At 44.2% G+C, this 25,928-nt stretch overlaps 1 protein-coding gene across 1 annotated transcript in view; it reads left to right on the top strand.

Annotated features, from left to right (window-relative positions):
• Positions 1-25,928, top strand: part of LOC126132440 (lutropin-choriogonadotropic hormone receptor) — a gene marked incomplete at its 3' end in the record, with an annotated part of 796,081 nt that overhangs the window by 682,472 nt on the left and 87,681 nt on the right. The window contains 1 exon segment of the mRNA XM_049915180.1: positions 5,486-5,778. Within this exon segment, the coding sequence (XP_049771137.1) occupies positions 5,486-5,778 (293 nt within the window).

The raw sequence follows: 25,928 nt of genomic DNA, 5'->3' as shown, positions 1-25,928 counted from the left end.
AACAACAGGAAGAAGACACCACAGCTGTCTCTTTTTAGGTTTCCTAAGGATCCTGAGAGGTATATACCATCATGTTCCTAAACTGTATCGTCAGGATTCACTTGCAAACTATATGTGTATAAATGATGAATGTATCGTTTTAGGAGCAGAAAATGGCTTGTTAATAGCAGACGAGAAGACCTTATGAAGAAAGACCCAGTTTACATGTATAATAATATTAGGTTTTGTCCGCTACATTTCGAAGAAAACCTGTTCATGAACGTAGACAATAACAAACGCGTGTGGAATGCAGTACCCACACTGTTTGACATCCTAAATAAGCCACCTCAACTGACGATGAAGAGGAAACTGCCACAAAGATTCGACAATCAATCTAAAGCTGTAAAACAGTCGTATGACGCAGAAGCAGCCAGTTCAGCTCTCCATGTATCAGTGCCAGATTCGTGCGAATCGTAACCACAGACGTGCTTTGACGATAAAGTGGTTAGATTAAGTGCAGCTGTTCATGTCTTACAAAAGCGTGTGAAGTGTCAGAATGTGCAGATCGAGCGAAACTATTACGGGACAAGGAAAGTGCCTACAGACAGATTGTTTGAAAATTATTCAAATATTTGGTTTTTCGTGAAATGTCATGTAATCAGCTCATTATAATGTTTTCAGCATATTTCTGCCACTATTTGGCAGTTGCTTTACCCACTTTGAATAATATAAAGATTAAGGTCGTACTTGTGGCAACAGGCAACAATGACACACACAGTAGGCCTACAGAACGATAAACGAGCTGTCGATCGCTTTTGCATGTAGAGGTACATGTCTGTGCTTCTTACATGTGAATCTGTGTGTTTATATTCTTTTGATATCAACGTGGTAAGCTGCAATTCTGTCCAATGTCACAAGTGTTCCTTCACGAATGTGTTCTAGCTTGCCACTCTATTCATGGTTTTTGTCCATACTTGCGCTTATTTTAGAATCATTAATAGAAACATATATGTCTTCTGATACTAAACAAACTCTTGGAGGCAAGAAAATAGCTCGAATAATTCGGAAATTACATAGGAAATGGATGTAAACAAACATTATGCTTACAACGCGTCTGACGTTCACCTTACTTGCCGCTTGGAGCGCTAGTGTCACTCCATCTGTCAAACGGCAACAACTTTTACAGCAGTGAGTGTCGCGACTGTTATGTTAGACTGTGGTTTTACTACGTATCTGTAGTGTGTCGTGACCACATGTCAATGAATGGAGCTACAGTGAATTTATGAAATCGCTTCAATCATTTGCAATAGCCCTGTACTTCATATCTTAGAGCTATGGTAGTCTAGTGATTAGAGTACTAGACTCCATCTGTGCAGATCCCGATTTCAATCCCGAATAGAGCCAGGGAGGTTTGCTCGTCCAGTCCCTTAAGGACGTCCCCAGGTCCACTCAGCTTGTTTCATAATCGGCACCAGGAAGCTTTCTATGAGGTAAGAGGTGTCCGGGAATAGGCGCGCCACTCTCCCCCTCCTAGTGCCTCGGCGAAGAAAGAGTGCACCGTATCTACAGTCAGGCCTGTAGACGGCCGTGGAATTCACAGGCTCACTCTAACTCTGACTCATTAATTCTGTAGTCAAAGAACCCCACACTTTTGCGTTTGGTGAAGCACACAACTTCTAATTTCTTCGCTTTAAGTGCTAGTTGCCTGTCTTTGCACCAGGCTGACTGAAACTAATACCGCGCACTAAATCATTCACGTATAACACCAACAGCAACTGCTCTCCTGGAACACACTAAATATTACACTGAGATGACAAAAGGCATGGGACACCTCCTAATACCGTGTCGGAACTACTTTTTCGCGGCATGGTGCAGAAACTCGACGTGGCACGGACTCAGCCAGTCGGTCGACGTTCCCTGCAGAAGTATTGAGCCACGCTGCCTCGACGGTCATCCTTAAGGGGCTCCGGAACGCCCTATACTTGCAATGTTAAAATAACGCTTATAAATTACATCTTTCCTCACAAAGTATTTGAGGTAGGAAGTTGAACTTTTTACAGATTATTTATTGGAATATGGGTTACAACTTAACACAGGGATTTTACAAAATTTTAGTTCAGTTATTAAAGATGATTTTTTTCAATTGTAATGAAAATTCACAACATTTTTTTGCAATTTTTTATTTATATATTCAAAAATATACAGTTTTTTTTGGAAAAAGATGTGTTAAATTATGCAGAAGGTACTGTGTAACATTTACTGAAAGTTTGAAACAAATATGTTTGGAAGATCCTTAGAAAACATGTAATTAGTATGAGAAAATAAAAGTTTTGGGAATCGAGCGACAAAGATTGAATTAACTTTTTAGTGCATTCCAGGTCCATAGGATGGATTATCTTCATCCTCTGCAAACTCCTCCTCCAGCTTCCTCTTGTTCCTCCTCCTGTTTACTCTTGCTTGTATTTCTAGACTCTTTACAGCCCTGTCTGCAGCCCGAAGGCGTTCCTTGTCTAAAGCAAGCATCGCTCGTACCATGTTAGAATGCTATTATTTACAGTAATAACACATACCTTTGGCTTTCCAACATTTCTCCTTTTCTTAAAAGCCTTCAGAGGATTTCTAATAACTTTACTTTTACACATTATTATACTTCAACAAAACAGAGACTCAAGAAACAGAATTAATTACGAATATTTTCGAGATAACGACAGAGTAAATAAACATGAAACAATCGACAATCACACCAGCGATATATATTGAACCATCACAGGTTAGCCACAACACATACTTTACCTCACATCATTAAAATGTACCTGATGAACACGGACGTTAATAATAACACCATTTGGCAGCAGTTTAACAGCGCCACAGTGGGTCACGCCCATGTAGAACACATTTCAAAAAAAATTTAAAAATAGTTGTAGTCTTCGGAATTGAATAAATTATATATCTATTAAAAGGTAATAGTCTGCAGATTCAGAAAACGCAAAAAAGTAAAAATTGAACTTTTCATGATTTTGAGCCTTTCCGTAGCCCCTTAACTGTGAAGATGTTGCCTAAGCAGGATTTTGTGCACTAGCTGGCCTCTCGTTTCGGGCGATCTAGGTGTCCAAATCGTGTTCTTCAAACCAGTCGCGGACAACTGTGGTCCAGTGACATGGCTTATCGTCAGTCATAAAAATTCCATCACTGTTTGGAATTATAAAAGTCCATGAATGGCTGCAAATGGTCTCGAAGCAGCCAAACATAACCATTTTCGTCAATTATCTGTTCGATTGGAACAGAGGATCAAGTCCATTCCATGTAAACATTGGCCATACTGTCATGGAACCACCACCAGCTTGCACCGCGCCTTTTTTACAACTCGGGTCCATGGCTTCGTGGGACCCGCGCAACATTCGACCTACTATCAACTCTTATCAACTGAAATGGGGACTTACCTGACCAGGGCCCTCCTTTCCAGTCGTCTGTGGTCCAATCGATATGGTCACTAGCATAGGAGAGGCGCTGCTGGTCGTGCTGGTAGCAAAGGCACTCGCGTCGACAGTCTGCAGCTGTGGCCCATTAACGCCATATTTCGCCGTACTGTCGTACGTCCCACATTGATTTGTGCGGTTATTTGACGCAGTGTTGCTTGTCTGTTGGAACTGACAGATCAACGCAAAGGCTGCTGCTCTCGCTCGTTAAGGGGCGTAGGACGTCAAACGGGCCGACTTGCAGCGGGAGAGGCACCACAGGACATTTTAATTTCCGCTGTCTATATTTTTACAAATAAATTCGTAAAACTTTGTCAGCATGACCAGGAATGATTCAGAATTCAAAAATTGGTTCAAATGGCTCTGAGCACTATGGGACTTAACATCTGAGGTCATCAATCCCCTAGAACTTAGAACTACTTAAACCTAACTAACCTAAGGACATCACACACATCCATGCCTGTGGCAGGATTCGAACGTGCGACCGTAGCGGCCGCGCGGTTCCAGACTGTAGCGCCTAGAACCGCACGGCCACAGCGGCCGGCTGATTCAGAATACACACTCGTAGCAGAGAAGTTCGCAAACATAACTAAGTAATTTTTTTACATGTGAAATTTCATCATTTTTTTCACTTACTAATGGCAGCATTTGTTGCTGTACGAACACTTTTCTTCATAAGTAAGAGAGATCCTTCGATGAATTTTGCACAGCATACAAACCGTACTTAAAGGTGTATGAAACTCTAGAATTTTCCAAATCCATTAAAAACTGTGGTAATAATTGAGGTAATTAACTATGAAATTTGTGTTTCTTCTAAACATGAAGTTTAAAATATAACAGCTCAATCGTTTTTTCATAAATTAAATAAATCTGTAAGTATGATATGTATGCTGTGCAAAATTCATCGAAGAATCTCTCTAACTTATGAAGAAAAGTGTACCTATAGCAACAAATGCGGCCATTAGTAAGTGAAAAAATGATGAAATTTCACACGTGAAACAAAATTACTTCGTTATGTTTTCGAACGTCCACTGCAATGAGTGTGAATCCTGAGTCCATCCTGGTGATTCAGACAAAGTTTTATGAATTTATTTGTAAAAGCATAGACACTGGAAATTAAAATATCCTGTGATGCCTCTCCTGTTCCAAGTCGACCCGTTTGACGTCCTACCCCCGTTAAGTGAAGCGCCGTTGGCCACTGTATTGTCCGTGATGAGAGGTAATGCCTGAAATTTGATATTCTTGGCAAGCTCTTGAAATTGTGGATTTCGGAATATTGCAATCCCTAACGATTTCCAAAATGTGATGTTCCATGCGTCTAGCTCCAATAACCATTCTGCTTTCAAATTCTGTTAATTCCCGTCGTGCGACCATAATCACATCGGAAACCTTTCCAGACGAGTCACCTGAGTACGAGGGTTGAAATGAAATGGCTCTGAGTACTATGGGACTCAACTGCTGAGGTCATCAGTCATCCATAGGAAGGTGGAAGATAATTTAGCTTCTCTATTAGCAAATACTTTAAGGGGGAGGGGGGGGGGGGGGGCACAATCACACAAGGGATGATCCCTGTGGTTAATGGTCCCATACAGACAAGTTTTTTAGGTTAAAGCAAAAGTCAAGACAGACAACAATCAAGAAAAATAGAATAAAAGAAGCTTCATGAACAATAGACAACTACTTAAACCTAACTAACCTAAGGACATCACACACACCCATGCCCGAGTCAGGATTCGAACCTGCGACCGTACGGTCGCGCGGTTCCAGGCTGAAGCGCCTAGAACCGCTCGGCCACTCTGGCCGGCAGTACGAGGGACAGCACCGCCAATGCACTGCTCTTTTACACCTCATGTACGCGATACTACTACCGTCTGTATAAGTGCATATCGCTAAGCAGTGACATTTGTCACCTCAGTGTACTTCAGCGTCTGTAGGTAAGTTTTCATTCAGAATGACGTTCTGTACCCTGTCAGAGAGTTAGACGTGCCTCAGGCTGTTCTCGTCCTTAGAAGGCTCTGGTGTGTGCGCAGGGTGGCGGTGCGGTGCACGCCCGAGCCGGACGCGCTGAACCCGTGCGAGGACATCATGGGCCTGCCGTGGCTGCGCGGCTGCGTCTGGGTCGTGGTGACGGCCGCGCTGCTGGGCAACGCCGCCGTGCTGCTCGTGCTGCTCTGCTCCGCCTCGGACCTCACCGTGCCCAAGTTCCTCATGTGCCACCTGGCCACCGCAGACTTCTGCATGGGCCTCTACCTGCTCGCCCTCGCCGCTATGGACCTCAAGTCCATGGGCTTCTACTTCAACTACGCCTACTCCTGGCAGATCGGTAAGTCAAACGTGCTACACGTAGCTGCTCTGTAATGCGCGCAGGTGCTACCCAATCAGCCGGTCGCTCATCAAAATTAAAATATTTGAAATTGTTATTGTTGTTTGTTGTTGTGGTCTTCAGTCCTGAGACTGGTTTGATGCAGCGCTCCGTGCTACTATATCCTGTGCAAGCTTGTTCATCTCCCAGTACCTACTGCAACCTACATCCTTTTGAACCTGCTTAGTGTATTCATCTCTTGGCCTCCCTCTACGATTTTTACCCTCCAAGCTGCCCTCCAATACCAAATTGGTGATCCCTTGACACCCAGAACATGTCCTACCAACCGATCCCTTCTTCTAGTCAAGTTGTACCACAAACTCCTCTTCTCCCCAATTCTCCTCAATACCTACTCATTAGTTATGTGATCTATCCATGTAATCTTCAGCATTCTTCTGTAGCACCACATTTAGAAAGCTTCTGTTCTCTTCTTTTCCAAACTATTTGTCATCTATGTTTCACTTCCATACATGGCTACACTCCATACAAATACTTTCAGAAACGACTTCCTGACAATTCAATGTATACTCGATGTTAACAAATTACTTAACTTTCGAAATGCTTTCCTTGCCGTTGCAAGTCTACATTTTACATCCGCTCTACTTCGACCATCATCAGTTATTTTGCTCCCCAAACAGCAAAACTCCTTTACTACTTTAAGCGTCTCATTTCCTAATCTAACTCCCTAAGCATCACCCGATTTAATTCTACTACATTCCATTATCATCGTTTTGCTTTTTTTGATGTTCATCTTATATCCTCCTTTCAAGACACTTTCCATTCCGTTCAACTGCTCTTCCAAGTCCTTTGCTGCCTTGACAGAATTACAACGTCATCGGCGAACCTCAAAGTTTTTATTCCTTCTCCATGGACTTTAATACTTACTCCGAATGTTTCTTTTGTTTCCTTTAAAATGCTATCAATCACACATTCCGGACTGACAGGCCGACGGCACTACTCTGGATGTGCAAAAATAAGAAATAAAATTGGCCCAAAAAATATTTCATGCACCTTAAAATAGGCAACCCAACATACATCATTGCTAATGGGATGCCTATCTTAAGGTGCACGAAATATTTTTAGGGCCAGTTTTATTTTGTCCATCTTGTAAAAAATTATTGACTGTCGTTTGTCGTTTCATCCCCATCTGCAGGATACACCTTCAGATATATTCACATTTACTATGTTGCTCGTACGGGACCATATCTTTTCAATAAACAGAACCAATTTTAATGTTCACTTTAACCATGGAACTTCTGATTTGTGGATATTTATGACAAAAACACAATGTATGTACATACAGACCATCCATTTTTTCTTGTGTGTCAACTCTACAAAATTTTATCAATTTCCTTCAAGTGTGTACCAGAAATGTGACTATCGACTCAAATGGTTCTTCTGTAAAAAAGAAGGTAAAACATTTCTTAACTAAATATATAGCCTCACTAAAAAATTGAAGCACTCAGAAGGGGAGGAGAAAACGAAATGACACTCCACGGACTGAGAAGAATACAAAAACGAGTCAAATTTACAAATAACTTGGCAGTATAAGCCCACTTATCATTATGATGTTCCAACCCCCTTGGCGTGTATGCTTGCTCTGGTTCACTTGGAAAACGGGCAAAAAGTTTTTGTTTCCAACCCTGTGGCAAGCTGGGAACCAACTGTTGTAACTGGTCCTCGATATCTTGCAACTGGCTCTGGGACGGGGTTGACATCCAAAGTGGTCCCACACATGTTCTATCGGAGATGAATCTGAGGATTCTGCTGGTGATGCGAGTACCTCAGCATCACGCAGCCAGTTCATAGAGACACGTATCGTGTGGGATTTCGTGATGAATCGTTGTACCATCAGAATTTCCTCAGCCACTACCAGCTGTTACCTGAAGTCATACTCAATGGCTCCCCATGCAACGGTACCAAGTATAGCACCACTCCGCCTCTCCAGAACGCTGGAAGAATGGGACTTTTCTCCAGGTCGCCACCATAGTCACCCACGATGGTCATCTGTGGCAGTGCAGAACCGCGATTCATCGCTGAACACCATGGGACGCCGTTTATCAACAGTCCACACTTCCTGGGTCGCACCACCCATACACAGCTGTTTGTGTTGTGGTGTCTTCTTAGTCCGGCTGCTCACAGTCTCGACTCTCTTCCTAACACACTTCTGACCGTTTACACGTCACAGGGATCTGCAGCTCTAATCAATTAGATTCGTGGGGATGGTGTGAACGTGTATTAAGTTACATTCACATTCGGCCGTCTCTTCCAAATGCTTCGCTTTTTCTGTCAGGCAAATTGTTATAGCTTATACAGGCGCTTCTCGTTGTATAAGGACCTTCCCTAATTAGCCTCACTCAGTCCTCTTGTACACCTGAGAAAATGGACGCTCACTCCTACAACTTTCTAACGTAGCCATCAGCTAAGAAGTAATAAGGTAACACTTTTAATTTATGAATTGTAGTTAAGTGTTTATTTAATTTGTTAATGTAATATATCATGAGTGTTTTTGTACTTTTTTAAAAGAAAGGTGACGAAACCAGTTTAGCCAGTAGACAACATATGCGAGCATTGGCAGTTAATCTGAGTAGTCATCGTCCGTCCCCTTTAGCTGAATGGTCAGCGCGGCGGAATGCCACACCATGGGGCACGGGTTCGATTCCCTGCTGGGCAGGAGATTTTCTCCGCTCAGGGACTGGGTGTTGTGTTGTCCTCATCGTCATTTCATCCTCATCTCCGACGCGCAAGTCGCCCAATGTGGCGTCGAATGCAATAAGCACTTGCCCTCGGCGGCCGAACTCCCCCGAATGGGGGACTCCCGGCCCACAATGCCGTACGCTCATTTCATTTGTGTAGTCATCTACGGAGGTAAATCGGTAACTGTCGCTTGTTCCTACAACAAGCAGTTTCCCTCAGGATGTCTCCCACATATGTTGTCGAAACGTCAGTAAAGTATCGATCACGGTCCCTGAACTTGGATATTTTAACTTAAGTAATCATCGGCCGTGAAAGGCTACACGGTACAAAATATTTTGGTATTATATCTCAAAGAAGTTTCATTACAGCGAAAAGCATTACACCACTCAGAAAACTCCTATGAAGAATGAAGAGAATATGGATAAGTAAACCTTTCAACTTAGGATGGATAATCCGGAGTTTATGACTTACAGTTTTCGGTTTTGCAGAATGATACGTTTCATTCTGTATAATGGTTACCAAAGTCTTTTGACAGGTTTCATGCTACCCTCCTACTGTCCTATTATATGCTAATCTTTCCCTCTCCATTGGGTAGTATAAAAGAGAGTCACCAGGGGTGAACATGTTTTGTGCGATGACGTGATGCAGAATGGCTTATGCTTCATCTAGGGGAACATTACCTAATTTTGTTTTATGACTGGATAGTTCTCCTCCACACTTTCACTGAAACGCCAGTAGATTCATGAATGTCTCTCTGCCAGAGCTTTGAAACAATTGTAGCAGGAACATTGATATAATGATGCTGCTCTGACATTTGAAGAGTCGCATCTCTTACCTGATTTCAATACAGAATATCACCAATTTTATTTTTGCATCATTACCTTTTAATACTCCTTTGCAAATTTTCAATAAATATCACTAGTTATTCTCTTTCCGTTTGCAAATCGTTAAGGAAATTACAGAACTGAGCAACAAGTATGAACTATCTCTATGCCTGGGTACTAATAGCCCGTTAGAAATAGGGCACTGATTCAGTCTTTGTTTTAATACTGAGGAAATGTTAAGGACCATGTAATTTTAGAGGGAGATTTAAATGCTAGAACTGGAAAACTGCCCGTTCCTAATTAAATATGTCCTAACGTAGAAGTTACTGTTATTCAGAATGGAACAAAACTAAGGAAATTCATAACAATGAACGAATTGCAGTTAACGAACACCTTCTTTAAGACGAAAGACATTCACGAATTTACATGGTCTGCATGAGATTACCGATCACTAATACGGTATGTAACAGTTAACTAAAAGTTAGCTCCATGAATAGTAAATATTCGAGTGAATGGAGGTGGAAATATAAATAGAGACAAAACCTTGTAAAATTAACATGCTAGATATAGTGAAGATGGAAAAATCTATCAACAAAAAATAAAAGTAAAGGTGAGATAAAATGAAACAAAAGGTTTAGGGTACATCTGTTGCAAGAAAAGAGCTTAAGAGACCTATATCAGAACAGACTCACACAATTACTGAATGAAATACGTATTAGTGAAGACAAAAAGTATAGTCTTGCGGTAAAAACGTTGTAAAACAGCAAGTGAAGTACGAGATGAGAAACATAGAAACGAGAAAAAAAGAGGTTTAAAAATTTGGAACAAAGAGATACAAAAAGCCATAAAAGATAAACAGACGGTATATGATGAATACCTTCAGAAGAAATAATTAGAAACTAAAGTGATTGACCATCGAAAAAGGAATGAAGCAAAAGTGATAAGTTCAGCACGATGGACATCGTGGGACGTTTACAAGCAGAGTTGAACATGACATCCATGGCACACAAGAAATACGATTAACGAAAATTTCAACAGAGAAGAAAGAGAGACGCAAATCCCAATGTAATACAAACATCTCAGTGGATTACACATTCCAAAGAACTATGTTATAATCCACATGCCAAAGAAGCAGTTAACAAAAAACAACTGCAAGGAGTAGATTATATATATCTGACGAAAGTGAAGACAGTTTTAAAAATATCAAAATCGTTTATCACCAAAATTCGATGAAATAAATTCCGAATTGATCAAACATGGAGGAATTCTCTCCGAATTAAGAACGCTACATCTCTTTAACATATGCTGAGTAAAATATGATATACTGGAAGAATAGTAAATAGCGAGGTGTCTCAAACTTCTTGAGTCAAATTGAAACAGGTGATAGTGGGTCCACAACCGATTGTATTGAGTTAGGAACCAATGGACATAAATGCATATTTATTGTGTTATTGACATACACAGCGTGCACCGCATGAAAACAATGTAGATAATAGTAATTGTAGTGACTACAATCAGTCTCAGTGCATGCATGGCAACAGAGCATAAAATTCTGCCAGACTCTCACAAACATACCTGCTGTCTATTCTACCAGCAGACAGGCAGCTTGGAGGTAGTAAGTAGGTGTTCATCCGTTTCTACGGGGATTTCATTTACGGTCGTCTTCACGTAACACCGGCATAAAAATTCCACATGGATGAGATTCGGCGATCGTGCTGGCCACGGGACCTCCCCTTCCAATCCAACCATGAATGTACGTGTTGTTCATATGCCCGCAGACATTAACATCTTAAGTGGCACCGACTTGTAGAAACCACATCCTTTCGCGGACAACAAGGGCTGTGGCAGCACATCTCCTAGGAACACCAGTTAACGTAGACCAGTCAAACGGAGAGGTAGCAAGACAGGTCCTATTAGATGATCTTGGACAAGGAAAGCCCATACGTTGACAGAGAATCGTTGTTGGTGGCCACCGATGTGGGTGGCGTGGGAATTGTCCAAGTACCAGACATGGCTGTTACGGCCGATGAAAACACCATCTCTGAAAAATAAAGCGTCATCCGTAAACAATACAAACTGTACGAAGTTCAGCATTACAGCACTGTGATGGATAATCCTCGACAGAAGTGAACCTGGGGTTCAAAATCCGTTTGTCCCAGTGCTTGCACATGCTCTTTATGATTGGGTTGGTTGGTTGGTTTGGGGAAGGAGACCAGATAGCGTAGTCATCGGTCTCATCGGATTAGGGAAGGATTGGGAAGGAAGTCGGCCGTGCCCTTTCAGAGGAACCATCCCGGCATTTGCCTGGAGTGATTTAGGGAAATCACGGAACACCTAAATCAGGATGGCCGGACGCGGGATTGAACCATCGTCCTCCCGAATGCGAGTCCAGTGTCTAACCATTGCGCCAACCCGCTCGGTGATTGGGTGTAATACCTATTCCACCAGTACTCGGCGCCGCGCGGGCTAGCCGCGCGGTCTAGGCCCCTTGCCACGGTTCGCGTGTCTCCCTGTCGGAGGTTCGAGTTCGTGTGTGTGTTGTCCTTAGCGAAAGTTAGATTAAGTAGTGTGTAAGCCTAGGGACCGATGACCTTAGCAGTTTGGTTCCATAGGAACTTACCATGACCACCACCACCACCACTACTCCAACTATACCCTTCGCAGTGGGCGTTTCACGAGCAAGTTGATGAGTCCTTATTACTGAGTGGTCGGTCACACGATACAACACCGTCTCCTCAAAGTCGGACACGTCTTTGGCCAGAACCTTGGCTGGCTCTCTGTGGTACGAAAGACCCTGTATCTCGTAAGTTGGTATCGATGGAGATAAACTTCTTCCATTTAGGATGATGCCTGTTGAAAATGCGTTCTTCGTGCATTCGTGCTGCTTTATGGGCCTGTATACCAACTATCGTGACGAGTAACGTTCCCCTTCGATTACGCATCATACACTGTGCACAGTAACACACCTCACCATGGACACTCACATGCTGTCTAATCCAATGGACAACTGACACGAGGGATAGTGTTGTGCGTGCGGCACGGTTAATGCGCCGCTGCGATGCAAGTGGTCCTCACATGTCACGCATGCTGTGAGCCAAGTTCTGTACAGTACGTCTGGAACCGAACTCACGCGAATGTGCATTTGCAGAAAATTCACTATCATTCGCTCGTATATGGATAGAATCGTTTAAACTAGAGGGAGCGGGACCTGCCTATGAACGCTGTGTTATTAGTTTTTTGTTTTTGGAGCTAATATTCGGCATACAGGATATAACAGTATCTTATCAGAGCTACAGTGTGAAAATGTGCTATTCTGCGAGGATTATTTTGCATGGTGAGCGCGCTGTTCTTGACGGAGTATCAAAATGACGCAGGGAAGGAAGAATTTAAGTGTCTCAGTTTGTACGGAAGCGTGACACGCATGGAGATCATGCACTTTCCACGCAATTGCATCTCCATCTCACCTTAGCACTGGTCCAACATTTTCCTTGTATGTCGGCTGCCTTTTTTACCTGGCTTCTCATTACCATTGAGAGGAAATTTATGAACAGAACACAAATTACCGACGTCGAGAATCATCTCAAGAGCTGACACAGATGGCTGGCGTTTCCACTACGCGTATAAGGTCTTTTTTCTTTTTCTTCTTCTATAAAACAAAAATGGTCTAGTGGCAGTCGGCTCACAGCCGTGTTAGCGTGCGGAGCTGCTCCGCGCGCCGTCCGACGCTCCGCTCTCGGCGGTGTTTACTTCCGCGTCGCGGTGTTTGTGTCTATCGAGTCCAGTACTAACATACTCCATGGCGCACTCGTACCGCCGTGCAACGATCAAAGTAACGTTTCAGGCCGAACATCCACGGCCCAGAGCTTTCGAAGTCGAACAGTTCATACGAGAGGATCTACGTTTGAACCCCCAGGACGTAATCGGCATACATTTTTCCATCACTGGAAGTGTTGTCTACATCAAGATGTCGACGGAGGAAATTTGCACTGACATAATTCACCGTCATGCAACCGGACTAAAATTTAAACACTCTAATGGATATATGGGTGCTGTGACAGTCGCCCATGGTGGATTCGGTCTCCGGACATTGCGGGTGTTTGAGCTCCCGTTCGAGGTGCCTCAGGATGTAGTCATTGCCGCTTTCCAACCATATGGCACCGTCTTGGGTCACGTCGCGGAGAAGTGGCAAACATTTACGACCTACCCCGTAATAAATGGCGTCCGGCAAATAAAAATTGAGCTGACGAAACATGTCCCATCGTAAATGCTGATTGTCGGTGTGAGGGCCATCGTCATGTACGATGGACAGCCACGAACGTGCGCAGGATGTGGCCAGGAGGGACATGTACGTGCCGAATGCTTACACCGCCGTTTAATACAGACGCCGTTACGTGAAGAGACCCAGGCTTCGACGGTCACGTCCTTACCCATCACCTACGCCAAGATTGCACAGGACCGCGCCGTGCCACTCCCGACTGCGTCAGCAGCATCGTCAACGCCACCCGCCGCAGCACAACGCGCCGACGACACAAGCACGGCGTCGCCTCCAGTGCTCGCTTCAGGACCCTCCGGGTTGCAGACCGAAACCGATGTTTCTGTTGGAACCATGGAGGTCGACCTCGGTGTCGTGGCGACGTCTGCCTTTGTCCAGACAGGTTCGGCGTCAGACGACGGGCGACCACATTCTGACTCAGAAGGCCACATCAGAAAACAGCGGTCACCACGCAAACACAGGAAACGACGACGAACGCCTTCCGATGACGCCCTTTCTCAGACGGCCCCGCGAGATATCGACCTGATGTCTGACGGAGATCTCCCACATTGCGACCAGTCACGCGATGCGGCAGCAACAGGCGCCCCTGCTGTGTCGCCTCCTCTCCCAGTCTGGGACGTGTCCTCGCCGTTGTCAACGAATGATGACGGCTGTCCCCCTGCCACTCATTTTGCGGAATCCACAACATCAGTTCCGGACGCACGTGACCGTCACATGTCCACGTCGTCAGCTTCCTGGGCCGACGACGTTGAAGAAGAAATGGAACAGACTGCCAGCGTGTCTGCACAGGAGTCCACCACGGCGACACTGGGGCTGGCGCCCCGCCACTAATTATCACCACTGCGGCACCACCGGCGGGTCTCCACCTGCCGGCTACTTCTACCGCACGTTCTGCAAATATTGAGGATGGCCGTACACAGCAATATTATATCGCCACGATGAATCTTGCCACCATTCGTGCCCCCCATAAACTGGCCATGTTCCGAGACACTATTTACTCTGCGGATGTTGATATAGCAATCTTACAAGAGGTGTTTGTGGCTGACTTCCTAGTTCCCACCGGATACAACGCCCATGTTTCCCCCGCATCCGACACCGGTAGCGGTGTCGCCATCCTGCTACGCGACGGACTCCCTGCAGAGGACGTCATCTACCTCCCCACTGCGCGAGGTATGGCCCTCACACTGTTCGGCGTGCGTATTATTAATATCTACGCTCCGTCCGGCACTGGCCGCCGTCATGACCGACAAACTTTTTTTGCCGAAAGCGTCACACCCCTCTTCACAGGTCCGCAGGACGATTTGGTACTCGGTGGGGATTTTAACTCGACACAAGAGCCCGCGGACCAACTCCCGCGACATTCCCCTTGTGCATCTCTCTCAGTGGTCATCGACCGTCTACGACTTGTTGACACTTGGAAGAAGCTCCACGGAATTCAACCGGGCAATACATTCTACACCTCTCACTCGTCAAGCCGCATAGATCGCATCTACGTTACCCGCTCCCTTGCTGATGGCACATGTCATGAGGAAGTCTGGCCCTTGGCCTTTTCAGACCATGATGCGTACCTCTGTGACGTCAGTCTCGCCCGACAGCGAGTGTGTCATAGTCTTGGTCTGTGAAAAATCAATGTCGCTCACCTGACCTCTTCAGACTGTCGCCGTATGGTCGAAGAAGCGTGGGCACGCTGCCGCCATTATCGAGAAGCCTATGACTCCACCTTATCATGGCGGCTCTGCTGTGCAAAGCCGACCCTCAGGAAGACACTGATGTGTTATGGGAACGACACGACACCCAACAAAGCATCGGTCGTGCTCTCCATGCTCATTTTGCTGGGCTATACGCAGCCGTACCGCATTCTGCAGCACTGATCACAGAAGGCGCTCAGCTTACTACGAACACTCTTCCGGTGGATGCAATGCATGACCTCCAAGAAGACGTAACCACAGATGAAGTGGTAGATGCTATCAAGGCGGGTTCCGATAACAGATCTCCTGGACCTGACGGTATACCCATCGAATTTTATAAAAGTTTTCACTATTTGTTGGCTTCCACGTGGACGGCAATAGCACAATAGCTGATGTCACCGACGACAGTGGTCCCGAGCGCCTTTCTAGATGGCATTATTATCGCCGTATATAAACCGCACGGGTTATCGAGGGTCCGGACTATCGACCAATTACTTTGCTCAACAGCGACATGAAAATATTCACACGACTACTGGCATCGGGACTCAAGAAGGTCGCACGTTACGTCACATCCTGCGACCAGACTTCCCTAGGAGGCGACAACAACATCCGTACGGCCATTTGCCGTTACAGAGACATGATAGCATTAGCGTATTATCAAAGTCTCCCTGGCGCCTTGGCTGCACTGGACTTTAGCCAGGCTTTCGACCGTGTTGACCACTTCTATTTACGGACAGTTCTTCAGTATATGGGTTTTCCTGGCGGTATTGTCACAGTGGTTATGCGCCTGTTGAGTAGTGCAACCTCTAAAATCATGTACAATGGTCGCCTCACACCGCACCTGGTCATCGCACGATCTGTACGACAAGGCTGCCCTCTTTCCACGATTTTGTATGCTTTCGCCTTGGAACCCCTGCTCCAGGGCATGCGCCAACGTTTGGAAGGTATGGCTGTGCACAGCCACCGTTTTTGTTGTACAGCCTACGCCGACGACATAGTACTATATCTGCGCAGTGAAGATGAAGTACGAGCAGCACGGACATGGGTGGCGACTTACGGCGAAGCGTCGGGCAGCTGCCTCAACGTGTCAAAATCCAAGGTCCTGCTCATTGGTGAGGGCTTGCCGGAGAGATGCGTTGCCCCCCTTAGTGTCGCCGCCAACATACGATGTCTTGGACTTGATTTCGCAGCAGATCTGCGCCGCTCAGCGACTTTCAATGGTAGACGCTTGCTACAGACAATCAAAGCAAATCTCGCAGATCACCAGCTACGAGCTCTCGACGTTATCCAACGCGCGCAATACGTGAACATGTATCATGCTTCCCGTATACCACACGTGGCTCAAGTACTACCAGTCCCAAATCTCCTGGCCCGATGACTGTTGATGGCTTTCGGCTCCTTCGTCAACTCGGGGATGTTATTCAAGGTGCAATATGAATCCCTTGCACTGCCACGAGATCGTGGCGGGGTTGGCCTCATCCACGTGCCGACTCGTGTCAGGGCACTTTACGTCAGCTCCCAACTAAAACTTTGGCATCGTTGCCCGCAGAGCCTTACTAGCCTCCTGCTTCACAACTTTGCGCCCCAGTGCTGGTATCGACCATTCCAACACCCTTTTATTACATCCAACGATTTTTCCTGGAGTTCAGTTATGTCTACCGGTCATTACCAGTTACACGTTTGTACCTCACGAAAACAGTCTCCGAATTGTTACAACAGTGCCGCCCGCCCAACCACGTCGAACGTAAGTATCCACAGTACGTGTGGCGACACATATGGAAGGCGATCCATGCGCGTTTTCTCTAATCAGACGTTCAATCAGCGTGGTACATCACCGTGAATGGCAAACAAGTTAACCGAGATCGTCTGCACCGCATCCATCTCGCCGATTCATCCTTCTGCACCCACTGTGGAGTGGATGACACGGATGTCCACCGGTTCCACTGAGGCACAGCGCTAGACGTCTGGACACTTACGCGGCGAATTTTGGCGTTTCTTACTCGACAGACACCAGCTCAGATAGACGTCCACATGCTTTTGTACCCCGATAAGACTTTCTACCCCTCCGCCAAAACTCACTCTGTGAATTGGATCTGTGGCCACACGATCTGCTATCTTTTTACTTCTGGCGACAAGTCTACGCTAGGATATTGGACTTATCTCAACGAACGACACTGCGTCCTGATACGCAACCCACGCTATAAGCAACATTTTTCCAATTTCTTACGGAGCACCTTCGATGACCCACCTCGTAGCAGGAACGTCCAAGCCCTGAGAAGCTGAAACCTGTATTAACCGAACCGAACTGAATAGATCTCCTACCCAGAACCCAGGCCTACGCAATGAGAAGACACGTTTGGACGAGCTGGCCTGCTGTAGGCGGAGACACTTCAGGCGCTCCTGTAAGAACTGGTCTTTCCCTACAAGTCGCACGACGACTTTATATATATATTTAAAAAAACTTTTCCTTATTTATTCTTCATTATTTGTTCTTAAAGGAAAAAGAAATTTGATTTTGGCATTGAGAAACGTTTTTGTTCCAAAAGATTGCTTCTTCGCCATCAAGGCGAAGGAGACTAATTTTTGTTTACTGGAAGGAGAAACCAGTTTAATTGGAGTATTTGTTTTCTTTTGAATACAGCTGAAGAAGCTTGCAAAAAAAAAAAAAAAAAAAAAAAAAAAGAACACGTATTTTCAACTGTCCCCGTTGACTTATATCAAAGGCTGCATGCAAAAAAAAAAAAAAAAAAAAAAAAAAAAAAAACGTGGTAAAGCGCGCGCTTCCTGATTCGGAGAGAGCGGGATCAAATCCCGTTCAGACCACAAATTTTTCAGTATGGCTTTTAACCGGGCATTGACTTCTCAGAGATGTTAGAATGCCCACGAAAGACATGTGGTTCGGGTTCCACGTTAAACTGCTGGTCTACATTCCAGATTAGGTAACTGGGGAAGGTTAGGGACACGTAAGTAGCTGCAGTGGCGTCCAGTTGAGAGGCCTGCAAGAGGCCTACCGGGTACACCAGACAGAATTCTCTACTGCTCTTGCTTGTTAGCTTGTTTGCTCCGGTGAAAACCTGGCTTAAACTTGACAAACTTTTTTTGAATAACTCCATATCGACAGTTCAATTCTTGCACATGTAATTCTGATAAGAGTGGCTATCAGAGAAAATAAAATTATGGCAGTGTTTGATGTCACAGGCGATTTCCATCAGTGAGGACTTGTAATCTGTTGAAATGAAATGTGTCTTGCAGTACTACATTTTATAACAATGCCTGTAGGCCATTTCTTATAATAATGTTTGAATGTTGTACATTTGACTATCAGCGAAATAGTTCTTCGTTTATTGCCTGTAGTCGTCACAAAAATACGAAGTGTCTGTTGAATGACAAAAAAAAAAAATTCTTACATCAGGCACATCGGTCAAAGGAAAAATTGATGCAATCAGGTTCTTCTCTTTACCTACTGGTTTTATTTAGACAGAACCGGGATGGAGACAGAAATGATCACGGCCGTTGTTCTGCTTAATGTGCTGCTTACCAGGCATACTTGATCAAATCTAAGCTTGGCGAAGAAAACTGGTAATGCACAAATGACTGGAGCTTCAGAGTACCGTTCCGCTGACAAACCTGATATGAGAGAGATATCGGAAATTATGTTGTCTGATAATTTCCTGAAAAATGGTTTCCACTGTCGAAAAAATTCTTTATCAAGAGGTTAAATGCTGTCCGCAGTGGCCGAGCGGTTCTAGGCACTTCAGGCCGGAACCGGGCGACTGCTACGGTCAGAGGTTGGAATCCTGCCTCGGGCATGGATGTGTGTGATGTCCTTAGGTTAGTTAGGTTTAAGTAGTTCTAAGTTCTAGGGGACTCATCACCTCAGGTGTTAAGTCCCATAGTGCTCAGAGCCATTTGAACCATTCTGGCATTTGAACCATGTTTGAGACGTTAAATCGCACCAGTAGTTCCAGGCGGAATTCACATTACATTTACAGATTTTTCGCTGTCTCCACAAAAACAGAGGCGTCGTTATGCTCAGGCCATGAATCCAACAAAAGCAATGGATTAGTTTCTGGAGCTATAAGTTTCGAACGAATTGTTGAAAATTTTCCAGATTTTGATACATCGATTAGAAGATACTGCAATTAAACAGTCCATTTTTTATTTTTGGTCCTAATTGCCTTGCGGTGCTTGGAGACAAACAACGGCCTTGCCGCAGTGGATACACCGGTTCCCGTCAGGTCACCGAAGTTAAGCGTTGTCGGGTGTGGCCGGCGCTTGGATGGGTGACCATCCTGGCCGCCATGCCCTGTTGCCGTTTTTCGGGGTACACTCAGCCTCGTGATGCCAATTGAGGAGTCACTCGACCGAACAGTAGCGGCTCCGGTCAAAGAAAACCATCGTAACGACCGGGAGAGCGGTGTGCTGACCACACGCCCCTCCTATCCGCATCCTCGGTCGGATGGTCCCGATGGGTCATTTGCGGCCTGAAGTCGGAGTGCTTTTCTTGGAGACAGATGTACAACGGCGGAAACAATAAACCACTTATACATATCACTGGCATTATCGCATACGAATGTGTAATTGCATTCATTGACTGGACAATCGACTGCGCCTTTTTTTTCACCTCGAAATGATTAAGAGCAGCGCGCACGCAGTTCTTTCGCGAAACCTGACTGGCCAACGTTATAAACAGCACTTGCGGGGATAACAGCAAGTTTCGTCTTTACGTCATCTATGATTTTCTCTATAGCATCGTCTATCACTGGCAGCTGCTCTACACGTTTACGTGACGCAAACTTGGTAATTTTGCGACTTATTCAGTACGATTTCTTGAACCTGCGTAGCCAGGTCGACGAAGACTGGAAATTAGCAATGTTGTCAGATGCAGTTTGGAGGGCTCAGTCTCGTAGATCTCCATCGGTAACTGTGCATAGTCTCTCACGAGCAGTTCTAAATCTTTCAAACAGTTTTTCGTTCAGATGGTTTCGGGTGTCCGTTTGGCGCGTATTTCTTACTTCATGGAAGTCATTCTTCCATTCGTACAGTTCACGCTCCAATCTTACGTAACGAAAACACCTTTACGCACTGCGTAACTTCAAGCGTTTTTTCCCTCTCTTGTTTAACCAATATTTCATTGCCTTTTCTTTGTCGCTGAAAGCTGTTGCAGTACGTGTTTTTTTACGTTTGGAAGGTATTCTTCACCAAAACTGTTACTGGCACAACTGACGTCGTCCGAACCACAATTCATGGAATCGTCACAGTTATTTCCTACTTCTTCTAACGTATCCACAATTTCAAACGCAATCGATATCATTCTAATGAATGTCAAAGAAATCAAGTAACTAATGACACATATGTACGTCCTGGACAACACGTTCTTCATATTTCATCATTGCTATTTTAAGTGAGAACGGTAATTGGATTCCACATTACTTCGAAACTGGAAGAAAATAAATGTGATACTATCAGACATGCGTTACGAAAGCACAACAAATATTAATTCGGCTTTATCTGTACTGTTAGTACTTACCAATACTGCCAAAAGCAACTGCTAATTTGTAGTAGATGTTACTTGAGCGGCTAATTCGAGAGAATAGTAACAGTGTACTGTATTGTCAGAGAAACTGTCAACGAACGGTAACCTGAAACGTCCTTTACAAATTACTATCTGGTTGTGTCGTGTTTCCTGTTTACAAACGTACCGCCGACCTCGGCTGGTGTGTGTCGAGTTGCGCATGCGCAGTTGCTACGGCGCCAGTAGGGGTGTACATTTCTACCGCAGCCTGGCGCGCTACGAATTTCGCAAATTTCAGCTATTCTTTTTTAATACTTGCAGTTCCTCTTAACAGCTAAAATTTTGACAGTGTGTTTCTATCATTATCTTCTTCTTATGTAAAAAAATGTCATGGTGGGTTTCGACATGTCTTATTGGATCATTCCATTGTAAGACTGGTGGTCTTTTCTATGACTTACGTTCTTGGTATGCGGTGTACGCTGTGTATGTCCGTAAGACAATAAATATGCATTTGCAACCATTGGGTCCTTATTTCGATACTGTCAGTTCTGGAGCCACTATCACCTGTTTAAATTTCACCCAAAATGTTTAGACACCCTGTATAAGAAAGGCGCTTGAAGTTATACATCTAACTACGGGACGTGTAAGTATCCTGAATACTGCTTAAAAAATCTACACCACAATATTAAATTGCAGGCTATTAACTATCTCAGTTGTAACTTTAGTGGACAAACAAGCAGGCTTCCGAAAGGAAGTATCGTGCCTAAAAGATATTTTCGCACTGAAACAGATAATAGAAACGAGGCGAGAATTTAATCTGGAAACTAATCTAGCATTTATGGATTATGAAAGAGTATTTGACAGAACTCACAGACATAAGCTATGGGCAATAGCGAAAAAAGAGGAATTCCTGACTATCTGATTCAAGTTGGCTGAAAGCCTACATATAAACATCAGAATTAGAATTTACATGGATAAGGAGATAATAACCTGAAATACAAACAAATCAAGAAGTAAAACTAGGGCGTAGCATCTAACGATCATTATTTATTATCTTCACTAACGGAAAAAGAATCGTAACACCAAGAAGGAGTTGTGCGAGATAAACAAAAAATACTAGGTGTGTTTCTTCATCTGAAAGATGATGTCTATTCAAATTTCACGCCAGTCACATAAGACTGGCGCTCCTAGAGCTACTATGAGTATGAAAGTCAGGTTTGCTTTAAATATAGCCGTAACAGTTGGGAGCGTTATTTACCTTTGAAATTGCACGTGGTGAGTTGGTGTTAATCAATAATGCCTTTAAGGCGACAAAGACGTCATTATTAACATTTCAATAATTGAACGACGTCGTGTAATTGGACTACGAGAAGTTTGATGCTCCTTCTGCGACATTCCAGAAAGACTTCGCAGGACTGTAGCCACTGTACATGATTGTTAGCAGCGGTCGTCACGAGAATGACCGAGTGAGGTGGCGCAGTGGTTAGCACACTGGTCTCGCATTCGGGAGGACGACGGTTCAAACTGCAAGCTGCAAACAGTATCTGCACGATTCGCCCCACGTTTGTTTACGGTAATCAACGTGTGAGTGTCAGAGAACCGCTCAACAAATTGCAGTGAAGAACATTACAGAAACGGCGTTATGCATTGCGGAGAGCCCACGTTCCAGGGCGAGTGAAACGCAATTTCATCCGGCCCAATGCGCGTTTGCAGTTGGCGCAGCGATCGAGTTACGCTCAGCACCGCAAGCAGTGCCTCTAAGTGAGCACAAGGCAGTGGCGATCATGAGATATTTATGTTTGAAACGGACATTGTACGGAAACATTGGTAAATGTAAGGGCCTGGCAGAGTGGGAGAAAGAAGCAATCTTGTTTGACCTTGCCTGGCCCACAGGGTGTTGCTGGTTTGTTGATGTATTGCACGGATTATTCAATGTGTCTACAAGCAGTTGTATAAGACGCGTGGCCACGACACACGACGTCAGAATTGTTGTTATAAGAAAGATCCTGAGTGAGAGGAACCGGAGACGCATTTCATTGCTTGTGAATCAAAATCACTTGCAAACCCGACAGGAACTGCTGCAGGCAGTGAATGAAGGCCCATTTCCATCTGTAGGCGAGAGAAAACTGCGAGGGGAAGTACGTGCAATAAACATTTGGAGTCTGTCACGTCGCAAGAGGTTATGCTCATACAGCCACATAAAGACGATAACAGTAAAGTTTATCGGGCTGAAAGAATATGTGACAGGCTTTCTGAACACGGCCCCAGTCTATTACATCACGACTGGCCTTGAAACTGTGGGACAAGTTGGAACAGTGGGTGAAACGGTGATAGAACTGTCCTCGCAACTTGGTGGAACTGTGCAATCAGATCCTTAGCAGTGGCTTAATTTGGATGCGACATACCTGCACAAACGTTTGGACAAACTTCGCAAGCAAATCCAGGCTTTTATCAAGTCCACAGTCGGAATTACACGGTATTAGATGATGGTTGTAATGGTTTATGTAGAGGTGACTAATTTTTTGTCGCGTGTGCTCACTACGTAAGTCAATAAACATATTGTGCAGTCCCCACGATGGTATATTCAGAGAAATTTCTACGTGGAGTTGGCATAAGCAGTAATTCATTTCCACATACCACCAGGCAATGCCTACGTCGGTGACAGGACGGGGCTGCAGTCAAATGATGGCATGACAAGCACGCTCTGCTAAGCGCCGTACGATGGCTTGCAGATTACTGATGTAGACGTAGAACAGATCAAATTTGAAAACAGGCCAGAAAATTAATTGCAGAAATTCAAAATGATGTTTAACCTACATGCACACCCAGCGTAATACAGGGTGCGGCAAAACATCCACCCTAATGTAACGTTCAAATAAAAAACAGATGGATCGAAAATGAACTGTATTAACGAGAATGATACATATACATAGCGGAAGTTTTTCATTTGTAAACAATGTGTCACGCAGGGGGTGTCATTTACTGTCAATGCATTGTTGAAAGCGAATTCACATACTTTGCATTATTCTCACCAACATTTTTGAAGAATGAGATCAGTTTCTTCCTGTATTGCGTCCCTGTATAGCTGGCTAAGTCCTTGGCCGATGTTCGAACACCTCAGTCTTAAGACACCCTTGCAGGAAAGAACTGCAGCGAGTAATGTCCCATGATAGTGCAGGGCAGCGGAAATAGCGACGTGAAGGAATTAAGGCCCGGGAAAAGTGTATCTCTGACCATACCTGATGAACTTGTAGTGTTGATCCAAAAGAATTGTATATTGTGTGAGTGTATCGTTGAGAATTTACTGTCACAGTATCATCGTCCACTTGAAAAAAGTAAGGACCAGTTATCTCGACTCTTTCAACCTCGCACCTGACAGTAACACAGTTTTTCATGAAGTTCACTAGGGTTCCATCCACTCCAGTATCGGAAGTTTTGACGATGAGCACATTTAGTTAAGATCATCCGATTAGTGCATTCGATTAGTGCGTTTATCACTGCGAACAACCACAGCATCTTCAAGCACATTTTCAAGGATGTTTGCACGTGATCTCACACGTTTGTGGAAGTTACGTTCAACCAATTGCTGAACAGTACACGTCTTGCACGAATGAATTCGCAAGTCCTGTTGCAAAATTCGACGCACACTCCGATCAGATAACTGAAGACTTCTAGCGTGTTTCAGAACAGTTCTCTTTTTTTGAAGATCGCTGAAATGAATGCCTTCCTGCAGTAATGTTGTCTGGAGTAAGAATACTGCGTGGCCTTGCTCCTGTTTTTTAAATCGTTGCACCACTTGCTTTAAAATTTGAGTGCGGCAATGCATGTAAACAAAGTTCCCACTCCATAGACATCATTCACGGTTTTACAGTTTATTTATTTTGATCCATCTGTTTTTATTTGAACTTTAAATTAGGTAAGATGTTTTGCCACACCTTAGATGACGGAATGCTATTTACAATGGAAAATAAGACCCGCCGAGCAAATCATATCCCCAGACATGCACAGAAAGGCATATTTTCGCTCCATGCTGCATCGAATTATCAACATTCCATTAGAAAGCCCTGTGGTAGATAAATAATCTGGAATTTAGCGCCAAATAATGGATAGGAAAGAAACAGATAATTAAAGTAGAGTGGCAACTGACACAGAAATTAACGCTGGGTAAATAATATGAAGTAATGACGAAAACCAAATACGTCTCGATACCATACGCATGGTTTTTTTAAAATAAGATTTTAAAAAACTGAATATCAGCTTCCTTACCGAGCATACATTGGATAGGTTGGCGGATCGCCCAAACAACAAAGTGTACCACTTTTTGTGGTCTAGAACTTACTAAATTAGCTGTGACAGAATACAGAAATTTTTATATAAGTAATGGAAGACGTGTTGTCAACGCCAGATGCAAAGAGCACACTAGGCTGACTGAGAGTAATAATTACAAAGTGGCACCACGTTTGAAAGAGAACCCACACACTAATTCAGGGGCCATCAAAAGCAACAGAAAGGAATACTTATGTACTCAAGGAAATGGAAATACACACGCATGTTAAAAGGGAGCTGGAAAATATACTGAACGAACAAGCAGAATTAAGTAGCATAAGGTTTTTTTACGGAACTTCAAGGGAGGATCTGATGAAACTGAACGGAATAAATGTGGCAAGTAAATGCCTAGGCATCGTGCAGTTACGTGTTTGTTTATTATATGGCAACTTACATCCTCGTCTAGCTTGTGAATATTTTGTGTTTCCATACCTGAAAATAGTTATTTTTAAAGTTTTGACTTCATTTATAGAATGGCATGACATAAACCTGAACATATTTGTGCGAGCAAGGTGGAATACATATACGATAAAAATTTTAAACACACTGACGGAAGATGTACCAGGTGGTTATAATTAAAGCGCAGCTACTGCGGAGGTCCAGTGAGCGCTGCAATTATCATACGGCAGCAAAACTTGGTAGATATGCTAATGCGTTAATGCGGAACCGATTTACGCTGGAAAACTAATTAGTTCCAATATTAGCTACGGGGTACAAGCCATAATGTGAATGAACAGTATGGCTATTCGGAAGAGAGGCCGTGCGCTGTTAGCGAAACTGTTTTATGT

The sequence above is a fragment of the Schistocerca cancellata genome, chromosome 1 (assembly GCF_023864275.1).
Source record: "Schistocerca cancellata isolate TAMUIC-IGC-003103 chromosome 1, iqSchCanc2.1, whole genome shotgun sequence".
In the NCBI taxonomy this organism is placed as follows: Eukaryota; Metazoa; Arthropoda; class Insecta; order Orthoptera; family Acrididae; genus Schistocerca; species Schistocerca cancellata.
The sequence above is the reverse complement of the archived record's forward strand: the minus strand, read 5'-3'. Positions and strand labels throughout refer to the sequence as shown.